At 45.6% G+C, this 15,919-nt stretch overlaps 1 protein-coding gene across 1 annotated transcript in view; it reads left to right on the forward strand.

Annotated features, from left to right (window-relative positions):
* The window catches only part of TARS3 (threonyl-tRNA synthetase 3), a 44,428-nt gene that overhangs the window by 19,969 nt on the left and 8,540 nt on the right, over window positions 1-15,919 (forward strand). The window contains exons 10-15 of the mRNA XM_068991274.1: window positions 671-769; window positions 2,475-2,641; window positions 4,090-4,252; window positions 11,448-11,585; window positions 13,303-13,380; window positions 13,460-13,560. Of these exons, the coding sequence (XP_068847375.1) occupies window positions 671-769; window positions 2,475-2,641; window positions 4,090-4,252; window positions 11,448-11,585; window positions 13,303-13,380; window positions 13,460-13,560 (746 nt within the window). The remainder of the gene's footprint in view (window positions 1-670; window positions 770-2,474; window positions 2,642-4,089; window positions 4,253-11,447; window positions 11,586-13,302; window positions 13,381-13,459; window positions 13,561-15,919) is intronic.

A 15,919-nucleotide genomic window follows, 5' to 3' on the forward strand; every position in this document is an offset into this window, starting at 1 on the left:
CCCCAGTGTCTACTAACCTTTTTCCTTCTTGTATTTCCATTAGATTTTAAAAATTGCACTTCTCTCTCATTTTTATAATGATACAAACATTTTTAAAGAAAAGAGTGTATACCTGATAGTATACTTTGTGTTTGGGAAGCAGAGCAAGAACGAGATTTGCAGGCAGGTGGACCTGGTTTAACTCTCAGTCCTCCCCGTGGGAGCTGTGATGTGAGGGGCCGGCGCTCACTGTGGAGCTCCGTGTCCTTGGCTCTGCTGGGTGGTGTGTGGGATGGCAGGAGGACAGACACTGGAGGGTGGTGGCCACCCTGGCAGGCTCTCAGCATGACGGCCATGCAGAGGTCACTGCCACTCAGAGCCCACCTCCAGCAGTGAACTTTCCTGACCTTTTTCCTGTGTCATCTCTTCATGAGATCCATACCCCAAGGTGCCAAGTAAGAAATCGTCAGTAAATCCCAGGTGAAATAAGAGTTAAGTTCAGAGCTGAGTAATCATAAATATGAGTTGTAACTTCACATGCACTGTTACATAAGTCTGATTCAAGTATTTGGAATGTCAGCTATTAGAACTTGGAAATAACTGAGTGTATGTTTTATTCTAGCATATCATATGTGTACAGTAAATATGCAACAGCAGTGGAATTTGAGACGCAATTACTTTTTCAACCTAGGAACAGGAACTTTTCTTTTTCCATGATCTGAGCCCTGGAAGCTGTTTCTTTCTTCCTAGAGGAGCCTTCATTTATAACACACTGATAGACTTCATACGAGTAAGTAATTTTTAAAATATTCTATGCTTATTCAACTCCATTTTGTATTTTACCATTTTCTCTCATCATAACATAGCCAAGCATTTCCATTGATTTAATTTTAATAATACTCAGAATTTTGAACCTCAAAGAGAAATGCTGCATTGTGCCTTCAACTAAAAATATTGAGACAATTTGTATTTTCCTTGGATTTCATTAAATGTGCTTCTTGTCCGTTTGAGTTTCTAGAGCACATATGATACAAAGATAAACTTTACACCAACTGTGGAACTCCCTGTGAGAGAGGAAGGAGTAAATGTTCTGTGTGACACATTACCATCTGAGATTGCAAATGATGGTGGCCTTAAGAGTATGTTTGACACAACTCCAGATCTCCATACGTTTCAGATTAAGGTTGAGGTGGAATATCCTGAGATTGCCACAAAAGCACTGAAAAGCCTGCTTGCATTTCCAGTATCCCATCTTTGTGAAGCAGGGTTTTTTGCAGTGAAAGTGAAAGGCATTCAGTCATGCCCAACTCTTTGCAACCCCATGGACTGTACAGTCCATGGAAATCTCCAGGCCAGAATACTGGACTGGGTAGCCTTTCCCTTCTCCAGGGGATCTTCCCAACCCAGGGATGATCAAACCCAGGTCTCCTGCATTGCAGGCGGATTCTTTACCAGCTAAGCCACAGAGGAAGCCCAAGAATGCTGGAGTGGGTAGCCTATCCCATCTCCAGCAGATTCTCCTGAACCAGAAATCAAATGAGGGTTTCCCACATTGCAGGTGGCTTCTGCAGTGACGGCGGCCAAAACGGGATTACGGAGTAAGCTGGACATACGCGGCACACTCCAGGTGTCACTCTTTTCCAGCGCCCCTAGATGGGACCATTCAGGTGCAGGAAAACAGGCTCTGGGCTCCTTCTGATTCTGCATTATGGTCAGTTGTATAACTATTTCATTATATATGACAGTGTAATAACAATGGAAACAAAGTGCACAATAAATGTGGGCTTCCCAGGTGGGACTAGTGGTGAAGAACCCACCTGCCAATGCAGGAGACCTGGGTTTGATCCCTGGGTTGGCAATATCCCCTGGAGGAGGGCATGGCAACCCACTCTAGTATTCTTGCCTGGAGAATCCCATGGACAGAGGAGCCTGGTGGGCTAGAGTCCGTCCGTGGGGTCCCAAAGAGTCGGACACAACTGAAGCAACTTCACACACGTGGACACACGCAATAAATGTAATACACTTGAATCATCCCAACCTCCCCCACCCCTGCTGCCAGTCAGTGGAAAAATTGTCTGCCCCCAAACTGGTCCTGGTGCCAAAAATGTTGGGGACTTCTGTTATATACTATGTACCATTATATTATGAAATGAATATATGTGTGTATGCTTGCATGCTAAGTCACTTCAGTTGTGCCCAACTCTTTGTGGCTATGGACTGGAGCCTACCAGGCTCCTCTCTCCATGGGATTCTCCAGGCAAGAATACTGGAGTGGGTTGCCGTATAAAATGAATATACTTAATGTGAAAAGTATACTGAGCATACATGAATCTTTATTTTATGATCCATAAGGTACCACGCTTAAAACCAAGGGCATATCCTGTGAACTGATATAAGGCATGATCCTGAATTTAGCAGTCCTTGTCTGGGTGTCTCTTGCCTGCAATTATGCCCTGCCCCAGTAGATTTCAGCTCTGCGCGCCTGTCTCCTTTAGGAGCAGCACCACCAGTGCAACTTCAAGGAGGTCCTGTCCCCCAACATGTACAGCTGCAAGCTCTGGGAGGCTTCTGGACACTGGCAGCATTACAGTGAGAACATGTTCACCTTTGACATCGACAAGGACACTTTCGCCCTTAAGCCCATGAATTGCCCAGGGCACTGGTGAGTATGAAAAATGAAGCAGATCTGTACCTAGCAGATACTTCACTACAGTTAGTTTTTAATGTTATTTTGCTTTTTGGAGTTAAGAGGGTCCTTTAACATGAAGAGCGGTGTTTAGAAATCATCTTTACCAAGTTTTTTCATTCTGAAGGGTGAATTTACTTTTATTAAATATGTTTGATTTTTGCCAGATGTGGGCTGTTGGCTGGAAAACATTTAGTATTTTGTGCTTCTCAGACGATAATATTACCCATCAATTTTATAAATTATTACATTTCTCTTCCCAGTGGTAATATACTTCAGATATATATATTTGCAGAACATTTAGTTCTTAGATGCTATTTGGGTTTTAATGGTCCATCTTAAAGTCAAGGTTGTCTTAGAGTCTATGAAAGAATGTAATTATCATAAAGCTCCATAGGATGTGAATGCAACCTTGTCAGAGAAGTAGATTTTACAACTAGAAGTGAACAAAAAATTTTTCCACCAAAAAATATCCCACCTATTGTAGCTTCATATCAACATACACATTTTCAGTAAATTGACTTTAGAAGGTAGCTACTTGAAAGAAACCTCTGAATACTGAAGAAAACTTTTTGCCCTTTTCAGTGAAGACTAAAGGAAGTTCAACTCTGTGGGAACTGCATATAAAAGATATGTATTTATCTTTAATTTTATGAAAACTGATATGTAAATATTATATAGCCTCCTGGTTTTAAACAAAGGTGGAGGCTAAAACCTAGTGCTTTGCATTCTCCAAAACACCTGTATTAACTGCTACTTAACTCAGTTTCCCATTGGGTACCAGTTGAAGCTGTGATTTCAGCATTATTACAAGAAAGCTGAACACAGCAGAGAGTATAATTTTGTATTTTCTTATATCAGAACAAGGAATCAGGACCACAGTGGCTTCGTGGTGATGGGGTGTGTGAGCAGGGGTTGCTTCCTGCAGAAGAGAGGCCTTTCATGCAGAGAGAATATTAGCAGGGTGCTTTAGACACAACCATTTCCTCCTGGAGCTCATGAGCAGAGTGAAGAAGGAACAAATACACAGTCAGTCAGTTATTGAAGAAGTAAGACCAGTGTCAGAACTGCGGCAATTCTGGCTGTTCTTGGAGCCTGAGGCTCGACTGACCAGCCCTTCTGGGGAGTGCCCAGGGCTGCCTCACGTAGGAAGTAGCCTTTGAAATGGATTGTAGGTGGTTGAGAATAGGGAGAAGTATTTCTGGAGGAGATGATTGGGTTCTTCCTCAGAGTGTGCAGTGATCTAAATACAGCATTCAGTAATTCATGGGAGAAGAAACTTCTTTTAATTGGTGATCTAAGAACCAGAATTAGGTGTTTACAAATCCTGAGTCATTTAACTGTTAACTTGCTAACAACATTCAGATGGTTACTGCATCTCTTCTGCAGTAAGGAAACACTGTGTGCCCCTGTGTCTTTTCTAGTCTGATGTTTGCCCATCGTCCACGATCTTGGAGGGAAATGCCAATCAGACTTGCTGACTTCGGGGTTCTTCACAGGAATGAGCCATCAGGAGCTCTGAGTGGCTTGACCTGCGTCAGGCGCTTCCAGCAGGATGACGCTCACATCTTCTGCACAGTGGGGCAGGTAGACGGGAACTCAGGGAGGCATGGTCAGCACAGGTCCACGGTGGAGTAGGTGAACGGGGGCTCAGGGAGGCATGGTCACCACAGGTCCATGTTAGGGCAGGTAAGCAGGGACTCGGGGAGGCGTGCTCAGCCTGGGTCCAGTGTGGCTGCCTTAGACGCATTGCTGGGTCTTTCAGAGTTGCTGTGAACTGAGTTGTTCAGTCTAGTCTCTGAGGTCCCATCAGTTCCAACACATTCTTTTGTATCATTTTTTTAGCTTCTACATATAAATGATCTGATAGGAATTTTGTCTTTTTCTGTCTGACTTACTGCACTTAGTATGATGATCTCTAGGTTTATCCATGATTGCTACAAATGGCATCATTTCTTTCTTTTTATGGCTGAGTAATATTCCATTGTAGATATGCACCATATCTTCTTTATCTGTTCCTCTGTCAGTGGTCGTTTAGTCTGCCTCCATGCGTTGGCTATTGTGAATACTGCTGCGGTGAACATTGAGGTGCATGTGTCTTTTCAAATTAGAGTTTTCATCTTCTGGATGTATGTCCAGGAGTGGAATTGCCGGATCATATGACAACTCTTATTTTTAGCTTTTTAAGGATACTCCATACTGTTCTTCATAGTGACTGTACCAATTTATATTCCAGCAACAGTGTAGGAGGGTTCCCTTTTCTCCACACCCTCTCCAGCACTTATTATTTTATAGACATTTTGATGATGGCCATTCTGACTAGTATGAGGTGATACTTCATTGTAGTTTTCATTTGCATTTCTCTAATGATTATTGATGTTGAGCATTTTTTCATGTGCCTATTGGCCATTTTTACACCTTCTTTGGAGAAATGTCTGTTTAGGTCTTCTGCCCATTTTTTGGTTGGGTTGTTTGTTTTTCTTGACATGAAGTCTATTTTTTTTTCTTTTAAGCTTCTTCCAACTTTATTAACATTAATTATTAAGTAACATTATTTTAAGGGTATTAGTGAAATTTTGGATGTGTTTGTTTTTCACTTTTGCCTGGAAGTTAGAATTTACTTTTTCAGGTTTTTATCTTAATTCAAATTCAAATTGCCAGGCAAAGGGCCACTATTAAATGGTGTGACCTAATACACAGTTATAGACTCCTCCAGTCTATAACAATGGAGTATACATTCTTTGAAAGTGCCCACTGGACATTTTCCAAAATAGACCATATTCTTGGCCATAAAATGAGTCTCAATAAATTTAAAGGGATTCAGTTCATGCAGAATATGTTCTCTGGGGCTTCCCTGGTGGCTCAGTGGTAAAGAATCTGCATGCCAATGCAAGAGACGTGGGTTTGATCCCTGGTCTGAGAACTAAGATCCCACATGCTGTAGGCAGCTAACCTTGTGTGCCACAGCTAGAGCTTGTGCTCTGAAGCCTGTAAGCCCCAACTACTGAGTCCATACACTCTAGAGCCCATGCTCCACAAAAGAAGTGACCGCAGTGAGAAGCCCGTGCGCTGCAACTAGAGAGTGGGCCCTGCTCACCACTAGGGAAAAAGCCTGTGCAGCGAGGAAGACCCAGCACAGGCAAAAAAAAATTTAAATAAATGAGCAGTTTTTTAAAAGTTCTCTGGCTGCTTTGAAATTGAGGTAGAACTCAATAACAGAAAACTATCTGGAAAATCCCCAGGTATTTGGAAACTGAGTTATACACTTCTAAATAACCATGTGTCAAATAGAAAATCAAAGGGAAATTAGAAAATATTGTACACTAGCTTGTGCACACATGAGTTTGAACTGCCCCTGTCTATTTCTACACAGCAGTTTTTATGAATACATACAACACTGCTCCGTGAGTCGCAGTTAGCTAAATCTGCAGGTGTGCAACTGCAAACCAAGGGCCAACTGTACAGTTATGCATGGGTTTTTCATTGTGTGAGGGGCCAGTACTCCTAACCCCAGCCGTGTTCAAGGGTCAGCTCTATACCAAATGAAATGTAAAAGAAACACAATATATCAGGATTTGTGGGATGCCATTAAGATGGTACTTTAGAGGAACACCCACATTAGAAAAGAATGTTTTCAAAGAGATAGCCTCAACTTCTACTTAATAGACTAGAAAAAGGAGACCAAGTTACATTAGAGATGAGCAGAAAAAAGAAAAAAATAGCAGAAAAGAAATCAGTGAAATAGAAAAAAGAAAAACAATATGCAGTATCAACCAAGAGGCTGGGTCTTCTGGATCAATAAAGTTCATAAACCTTTAGTTTTGTCAGAGAGAAAACTAATTAAAAATATCAAGACTGGAAAATTCCCTGGCAGTCTAGTGGTTAGATCTCCATGCTCTTACTGCCTGGGGCCTGGGTTTGATCCCTGGCTGGGGAACCAAGATCCTCCAATCAACAATGTACAGCAAAAAAAGAAGAAAAAAACTTAGGGCTCAGAGATGTGCCATTCCTGCAGATTCCACAGATATTGAAAGGATACTAAGGTAATAGTATGAACGTGCTTACGCCAGGAAATTTGACAAGTTAAATTAAATGAACAAATTCTTTGAAAAACACAAGCTACCAAATTTTACTCAAGAAGAGATAGATAATCTGAGTAGTCCTTTATGAAAGAAATTGAGCTGGTAGTTAGCAACCTTTCCATAAAGGAAACTCCAGGCCCAGTAGGAATCACTAGGAAATTCTACCAAACACTTAGAGAAGGAGTCATGCCAAGTTCTGCTCATTCCTGGCAGGCATTAACAGGGACCCCCTACACCCACCCTGTAATGTCAGTGGAGACTAAGTGGCGCCAGACTTCCACCTTCACCTGGCAGCCACATGGTGCCTCCTCCACTGCCTGCTTGAGTGGGGAGATGAGACTCCCGCCAGCACTCCTCAGTGATGAGGCTGCACCCTGGGGTCAGTAGAAGCCACGTGAAGAGTGGTACCAGGACACTCCGGCCGCTCCTAGCCAGAGGGTCATCGGAGAAGCCTACCAGGGTGTAGAACTCCTGTAGTCGCCCAGCAGTAACAGGGAGCCCCTGGCCTTCTCACAGTCCCCGGTGGGAAACCCTGACATGTGCTCCCACTCTGCCAGGCCGTCCTCCCTCCCTGTTGGAGCAGAGTCCGTGGAAGACCGCGAAAACAGGTCATTTAAATAAAATCTGAAGTCTTATAATAGCCAGAATGTCCAGATTTCAGAAATCAGTCATCATGTCAAGAAGAAGAAAAATCTCAACTTGGATTAAAAAGGGCAGTGTAGGTACCCTGCTGTGGAGATGATAGGGTTATTTGAATTATCTGATGAGGCCACCATAAAAATGCCTCAATAAACAATTACAAACACACTTGGAACAAATGCAAAATTTAAAAAATCTCAGGAAATAGAGAATATAAAGAACCAAATGGAGATTTTAGAACTGAAAAGTGTAATAACCAAAATGAAATATTCAGTGGATGGATTCTTGAGAAGAATGGAGGGGACATAGAAGAGAATCAGTGAACTTGAAGACACGAATAGAATTGATACCAGCTGAAAAAACAGAAAAGAGACTGAGAGAAAAATGAACAGAACCTCAGAGACCGGTGGGACTGTAACAAATGCCTAATATATATGTCACTTCCCTGGTGGCTCAGACGGTAAAAGTGTCTGCCTACAATGCGGGAGACATATATATGTCACCAGAGTTCTGGAAAAATAGAGTAGGGTGGAAGTGAAGAAGTACTCAAAAGAGGTAATGGCTGAAAACTGGCCAAATTTAGCAAAAGCCATAAGCTTACAGATTCAAGTAGCTGAGAAAGTCCAAGCAGGATAAACCCAAACCAGGTGGTGCAGTGGTAAAGAACCCACCTGCCAATCCAGTAGACATGGATTCGATCCCTGGGTCAGGAAGATCCCCTGGAGAAGACAGTGGCTATGCACTCCAGTATTCTTGCCTGGGAAATCCCATGGACAGAGGAGGAGCCTGGCAGGCTACAGTCCGTGTGGTCACCAAAGATCAGACATGACTTAGTGACTAAACAACAACAAAGAAACATTAGACACATTAGAGCCAAACTTACAAAAACTATAAAGAAAAAAATGAAAACAGAAAGAAGTGATACCTTACCTTCAAGAAAAAAATTAAAAATGAAATAACAGCAGATTTCTCATCAAAATGAAATACAACCTGTTGTATAGCGTGGGGCACTCAATGCTCTGTGGTGGCAAAGAGGGGATATATATACACATGTTACTGAATCACTTTGCTGTAGAGCAGAAACTAACACAACCCTGAAAAGCAGCTATATTCCAATAAAAATTTAAAAAACAAAAGTCAGAGGCCAGAAGGAAGAGTCACAGCATTTTCCAAATGCTGATATAACTGTTAAACCAGTATTCTATATCCCCCCAAAAAATCTTTCAGTGATGAAGGTGAAGTCAAGACATTAGATCTACCTTAAAAGATTGCTATAGGAATTTCTCTAAAGAGAAAGGAAATTATAAAAGAGTCTCAGAACGTTCAGAATGAAGAAAGAACTGTAAAAATAAAACATGGTAAGTACAATTTGTTGCTGTTGTTTAGTTGCTTAGTTGTGTCCGACTCTTGCAACTGCATGGACTGTAGCCCACCAGGCTCCTCTGTCCATGGGATTTCCCAGGCAAGAATATTGGAATGGGTTTCTTCTCTAGAGGATCTTTCTGGACCAGGAATTGAACTCACGTCTCCTGCATTGGCAGGCAGAGTTCTTTACCCTGAGCCACCAGGGAAGCTCAGTTAACTACAATAAATATTGCTTTTCCTTTTTCTTTTGAGTTTTCTGTGTTATATCTGATGATTAAAGCAAAAATTTTATCATCATTGGTGACACTGAGTAAATGGCTCAAGGATCCCTGTCTTATTTCTTGCGACTGCATGTGAACCTCAAAAAGTTTAACTTTTAAAAAAGGGCAAAAAGATGTGACCATTCAGTTTACCTAAGAATATGTACACGAGAAGGTACACATCTAAGGAACTAAGCGGATGGCAAAGAAGCATGTGAATGAAGTGTTAAGGATCATTGGTTATTGAGGAAATGGAGATTGATGCCCTATGAGCTGCCTCTATGCCTACAGAATGGCTGACATTTCAGAGACAGACTCTGACATGTGTTGAGTGTGAGGAGGCACTAGATCTCCCTCTCACCAGTTGTGGAGGTTGAAGATGGTACAGTTCCTCTGAGAAATAGTTTGGCAGTTTCTTAAAGTGAAACATGCACCTACCATATGTCCCAGCCATCTTACTCCTTTCCTTTTCCCAAGAGAAAAACAAAGCACCTGTCCATACAAAGACCTGTACACACGTGTTCAGAGCAGCTTTACTTGAAGTCGTCGAAATGTAGAAACAGCCCGATGACTGCTGAGTTTGTAAATGAACAGTGGTGCATGCACAGAGTGGACAGCTGCTCAGCAGGAAAAAGAGTGATCTGCTGCTGACACTGCAGCATGGATGGATCTCGAAAGAATCGTTTACTGTTAGTTTCAGTGGCTCAGTCGTGTCCAGCTCTTTGCTACTCCATGGACTAATAGCACACCAGGCTCCTCTGTCCATGGAATTTTTCCAGGCAAGAACACTGGAGTGAGTTGCCATTTCCTTCTCCAGGGGATCTTCCTGAGGGATCAAACCATGTCTCCTTTGTCTGCTGCATTGGCAGGTGGATTCTTTACCACTAGTGCCACCTGGGAAGCCCTTGAAATAAATGCTGTGTGTGCGAAGTCACTTCAGTCATGTCTGACTCTGTGACCCCATGGACTGTAGCCCACCAGTCTCCTCTGTCCATGGGATCCTCCAGGCAAGAATACTGGAGTGGGTTGCCATTTCCTTCTCCAAGGGGATCTTCCAAACCCAGAGATCATACCACATCTCTTCTGTATCCTGCACTGGCAGGCAGCTTCTTTACCACTAGCATCACCTGGGAAGCACTGAGTATAAAAACTGAAAGAAAATAGCATGGTTCCACATGTGGTTCCACTGATGAAAATCTGCAAACCTAATCCACAGTGACAGGACAGAAGCAGACCCTTGCTGGTACCCTTTGTCTGCGTCTGTGTTTTTGCTGCCCCATTTCGCTCACACCTAGTGCTCGTCTTCCTCCTCTTTGGCCTCTCAGCTCAGCCCTGCTCTCCTCACCCTGCGCTCACTCTCTGTCTTCAGTCCCTCTGCTAACCTCAGCTGCGTGTCTCAGCTCTCCCTGTGAGCTCCAGACCCCAGTCCTCCAGGGGACATGTCTGCTTGGCCATCACACGCACCCTCACGTAGGCCAGGTCCAGTGCCGGCCCTTCTTCTGCCTCTCTCCCCACATCCTCTCCTTTCAGCGACACACCAGCACCCTCTCCACAGCCCTGGCCAGGAACCCAGGCCGGGTTTTCAAGTCTCATGTCCAGTTTGTCACAAGCCCTGTCGATTGCTCTTCTGAAGCATGTTACTCCTGAATAATTTCACTCATTCCTCATTTCTCTGCATCCGGTGCGGTGCTGACTCCGCAGGCAGTCACTGTCTGTTAGTGAACAAGGACAGGTGTCCTGCAGATGCAGCCCACCCCTGTTTCAGCCACTTGTTTCCAGCACCAGCCTCCTGCTCCTAAAGGATCCCAGCAACTCCCAGATGGGCTGCTCTTCTCATCTTGCTGGTCAGTCTCCCAGAGTCAAACAATCATGGTGAGCTGTGTTGTTCCTCTGCACCACTTCTCACTGCTCGCTGGCTCAAAAGTGCAGCCTTCAGCCTGGCTCTGGAAGCACTGGGTTTCCCCAGCCCTGACCTGCCTCCATCCTGTGTACTCCCTCTCTGCCTTCTGCTCAGTCACAGGCAGCTCCCATGGCTGGCCCGCCCTCACTCACTCCTCTGTCTTCTGGGCCTTCATACTCCGTGTTTCCTATGTTCAAGGGAGTTCCCGCCCTGGCCGCATTGGAGGGCTGTCACCTCTCCCCTGGGTGCAGCTTGGCCATCACATCCTCTGGCCAGCTGCTCTTCTCCTGGGTGGCATGTGCATGGAGAGGCACCCTCGCCTGTGCCTTTGCCCAGTCCTATGCTGGACCAGCAGCCTGGAGGTGCATATGGGCATCTGGCCGGTGTCCTGTGAATATTCCAGTGAGAAAACGTCAACAAGGCGAACAGTGCCCTGGACTGTCCTCCACAGTAAAAGCACACTTTATTTCTGGCTGACAGGAAGAATTTTTTTAATGCTGTAAATGGATTTAATTTCTCATTTGCTCTAATTTCAGATTGAAGAGGAGATAAAAGGGTGTTTGCAGTTTCTGCAGTCTGTTTACTCAACGTTTGGCTTCTCCTTTCAATTAAATTTGTCAACAAGACCTGAAAACTTCCTGGGAGAGACTGAGTTATGGGATGAAGCTGAAAAGGTAGGGAGAAGCAAAGTGTTACCTTTCATTTTACCTTTCATGAAGTTGTGATGCTTTGCAGTGGAAATTAAAGACTGGGAAGTTTGGGATAAATGTGCTAATTGTAGAACACAATTAATCCAGTTTTCTTCAAACACTGATAAGAACGATACCTAACATTTGTTTGACACGTTAGTTTATATCAGGTTTTTGTTTGTAGTCTTTTCAGTGCTGCTTCCTAATAAACAATTTCATAAGTTTTTCAAGAAATCCTCTGGCTTGTTTTTCAGCAGCTCTGGTCAGACCTCTGCCCGTGGGACCAATGTAGGTCCCTCAGCTCCTCAGAGCCAGATTAACCCCAGGCTTTCTCTGTCCTACTTTCAGAGTTGTAATGAGTTGTTAAGAGCACTCCAGCCGCACATGCACACCGCAAGCAGACAGCTGTGTCCGGAGCCCAGCAAGTACTGCAGTGTAGACCCCAGTGCTCCTGGGAGCCAGAGACTTGGTGGATGTGGGACAGGACAGATAGACGGCAGGGAGAAGGGGTGCAGGGCAGTGTATACAGCCAGGGCTAGGAGCCGTGGTTTCAGCCCTGGCCTGACCTTGCATAAACCTGAAGCTTTCTGACCCTTAGCATCTCCAGCCAACCTTCCCAATCCGTGTCCTCAGAGGCTTCTGCCTTATGTTCTTCCCCCTAACCTGGCTTAAAAAATTTTTTTAATTCCCTGAAACTCCTCCCCTCCCTCAGCTGCTGTAGCTGGGCCTCACTTTGTCTGAGAACACGTATCAGAGTCCCTTCAGAAACGCTCCACCCCCAGGGTCACCCCCTCATGGTGCTCCACCCCGAGGGTCACCCCCTCAGGGCATTCCACCCCCAGCATCACCCTCTCCAGGCCCTCCACCCCCGGGGTCATCCCATCTGGTTGCTCCACCCCCAGCGTCACCTCCTTGGGGCCCTCCACCCCTGGGGTCACCCCCTTGGGGCACTCCACCCCAGTGTCACCCTTTCAGGGCCCTCAACCCCGGGGTCACCCCCTCAGGGCACTCCACCCCAGCGTCACTGTTCGGGTCCCCGTGCACGGGGACAGTGACAGAAGCCTGGCTGCCATCCAGTGTGCCCTGAGCCTGCTGGCGTGGGCACACCCGGCCCCGCCAGCAGCACGGGTGTCTCCACTGCCTGCTGGTTGGAAGGACTGTGCGCAGCTGAGTCTGCAGACCATGGAGGGCCTCCCGCTTCCACATCCCAGGGGCCACCAGAGGTGCTGCCCACCAGCCGCAGGCACAGAGATGGGGGAGAACAAAAGAGGGTGCACAGCCTGCCCCCACCCCAGAGCGCCTTACACCTGCACACGGAGTGCTCTGGGGCAGGGCAGAGCCTGCTTGCCCTTTACCGTGCAGGGTCCCTCCTGAGGGGCTGGGAGTGTGAGGTGGGGGCGCTGAAGAGGCAGACGAGCCCAAGTTCCCCCGCCAGCTCTCACTGGGAGTCACTGGACATGTCAGTGAGTGATCCTTTCGCCCCCAGTTAAGTGTCTGTTTCCTGAGAGCAGGCACCATCTTAATCATCTTCCTGAGTCCTCACCCAGACTTTACTGACTGTGAGAGGGCTCAGTAAGAACAAGTGGAACTAACATGGAATGTAGTGAAGATTGACAGTGACTTACTATTTTGAGCTATAGGACAAAAAGAAAATGTACAATGAAGTGGAAGTTATTAATGTTCTCTTCTTATTAAAAAATAGCAACTACAGAATAGCTTGATGGAATTTGGGAAACCATGGAAGATAAATGCTGGAGACGGAGCATTTTATGGTCCTAAAGTAAGTAGGCAATATGCCTCAAAAAGAGTAAAACTGGAAAGTAAAAACTGTGTCTAAGCAAATGTCTTTGAATTTACAGATTGATGTAGAAATCAAGGATGCTCTTGGCAGATACCATCAATGTGCTACAATCCAGCTGGACTTTCAACTACCTATAAGATTTAACCTTACATATGTGAGGTAAGTGACTGTGATGAATAACACAGGACTGATGTCTTAAATACTGTCACTCACACCTTAGCAACATAAGAACGAGCATCAGTGAATGTCCGTCTGTGTACAGTGCACTCAGCATATGTTCACCTGCTTCTTGCCTTGTTGGAGGTCAGCCTTCATTTCCTCAGGCCCTGGTCAGTGGGATGGTGAAGATTAGAACAGTGAACAGATAGAGAAACACACCCCAGACAGTGACATCTCCCTGAGGTGGAGGAGGGGGCTTTGTACAGGCTGATCCTGGGTCTGTGTCTCCAGGACAAGGCGGTTGCCCAGGAGAGCAGACAGAAGAGGCTGTTTCATCACTGCAAACAAGCAATTTAAAAAATTTTTTCTCAATACACAGTAAAGTCGACTTTGTGTGTCTGTGTGTCTCTGTGTGTTTGTGTGTATGTGTATAGTTGTGTAAGTTTTATCACTGTGTGGAGCAGTGCCCACCACCCCGATTGTGATCCATCAGACCAGCACACTCCTGTTCCTCTGTGGTCACATCTTCCCCTCCAGCCCCCAGCAGCCACTGGCCTGCTCTCCTTCACTTACACAGGTCACACATGTGGGGTCATGCTGTATGTCACCTTTGAGGGTGGCATCCCCTGTCAAGGGCATGCGTGACAGCAAGGTGACTTGTCACCAGTGATGTTAACCTCCATTGCTCAGGTGAAATAGAATTTGCCAGGTTTCCACACTGCAAAGTTACTCTTACTCCCTTTCCGTAATCTGTTCAGAATTGTGACTTTCCTGGTGATGCATATGCTGAGTGGTTTTGGACTGCATCCTAGATACTGTTAATATTATACTATGAGATGCTGGGTTTTGTTTCTTTTTTCTATAGCAGTTTTTTACTGATTTATTTTAGCTGTTCCGGGTCTTCATTGCTGTGCCAGCTTTCCTCTAGTTGCAGTAAGCGAAGGCTACTCTCATGGTGCATGTGCTTCTCACTGTGATGGCCTCTCTCGTTGTGGAACACAGGCTCTAGGGTGTGTGGGCTTCAGTAGTTGAAGCTCCCCAGGCTCTAGAGCACAGGCTCAGTAGTTGCGGTACACGGGCTTAGTTGCTCTGCAGCATGTGGGATCTTCCCAGACCAGGAATCAAACCCATGTCTCCTGCATTGGCAGGCAGATTCTTCACCACTAAGCCACCAGGGAAGCCCTGGGTTTTGTTTCAGTCCTAAGCAGATTATTGATTTTTTAGCAGTCATTGTGCCTGGGCAGGTTCAGGCTGTAATTTCCAGCCTGCCTTCTGTGACTATGATGTCAGCTTAGTTTGCCAGGCCTACGTACTATGTACTCAGCCCTCTGTATCCATATCCAACGCCTGTGGGGGCCCATGGTACCCATTGCTGCATAGGAAGGACTCAAGCATTCCTGGATCTCGGCATTGGCGGGGCCTTCCTGTCCTGTGTGCGCCACCCCAAGTCCAGGTCCCACAGCTCGGCTCTCGAGGCTTCTGTGTGCTGTTGGGTCAGGTCCTTAAACACGTGGTGAGTGGTGAGGCGGGGCAGCTCTCCCATGCCCCCTGCTGTCTGATTTTCTTGAAGTCCTTTCTGCAGTCTGTGGCCAGGAGGCTGGGCTTTAGCTTCCCTGCCCCACATGCTCTTCCCAGACTGTCTGTGTCACACACCACACATCAGGGGGCCAGAGTGAGAACAGGGACTCACCCCGTGCACCTGGGCTCAAGGCTGTCTGGTCAGACAGAAGGGTCCCTGCCTCAGAGCTTCAGGTACCTGTTTACTCTCTGTGCACGGTGAGAATACTGGGTGCTGGAGGAAGAGAGCAGGAAAAAGAAACAGAAGGAAACCCCAGGACCACTCCCTCCGCTCTTTCTGAGACTTAGTGGTTTTTTTTCTGGCTCCTGGCCAGAAAGCAAGGATTTCTCCTAAAGCTTTTCCTGTCTGCACCTGGTGTGTATTCTTGGTTGTGGACTGTCTTTATGTCCAGGCCTTACAAAAGGGAGGACAAAATTACAAGGACCTAATCCAGAAAAACATCTATTTCTGCTTTATTGACTATGCCAAAGCCCTTGACTGTGTGGATCACAATAAACTGTGGAAAATTCTGAGAGAGATGGAAATACCAGACCACCTGACCTGCCTCTTGAGAAATCTGTATGCAGGTCAGGAAGCAACAGTTAGAACTGGACATGGAACAACAGACTGGTTCCAAATAGGAAAAGGAGTACGTCAAGGCTGTATACTGTCACCCTGCTTATTTAACTTATATGCAGAGTACATCATGAGAAACATTGGACTGGAGGAAGCACAAGCTAGAATCAAGATTGCCGGGAGAAATATCAATAACCTTAGATATGCAGATGACACCACCCTTAT

The sequence above is a fragment of the Capricornis sumatraensis genome, chromosome 19 (genome assembly GCF_032405125.1).
Source record: "Capricornis sumatraensis isolate serow.1 chromosome 19, serow.2, whole genome shotgun sequence".
Lineage (NCBI taxonomy): Eukaryota > Metazoa > Chordata > Mammalia > Artiodactyla > Bovidae > Capricornis > Capricornis sumatraensis.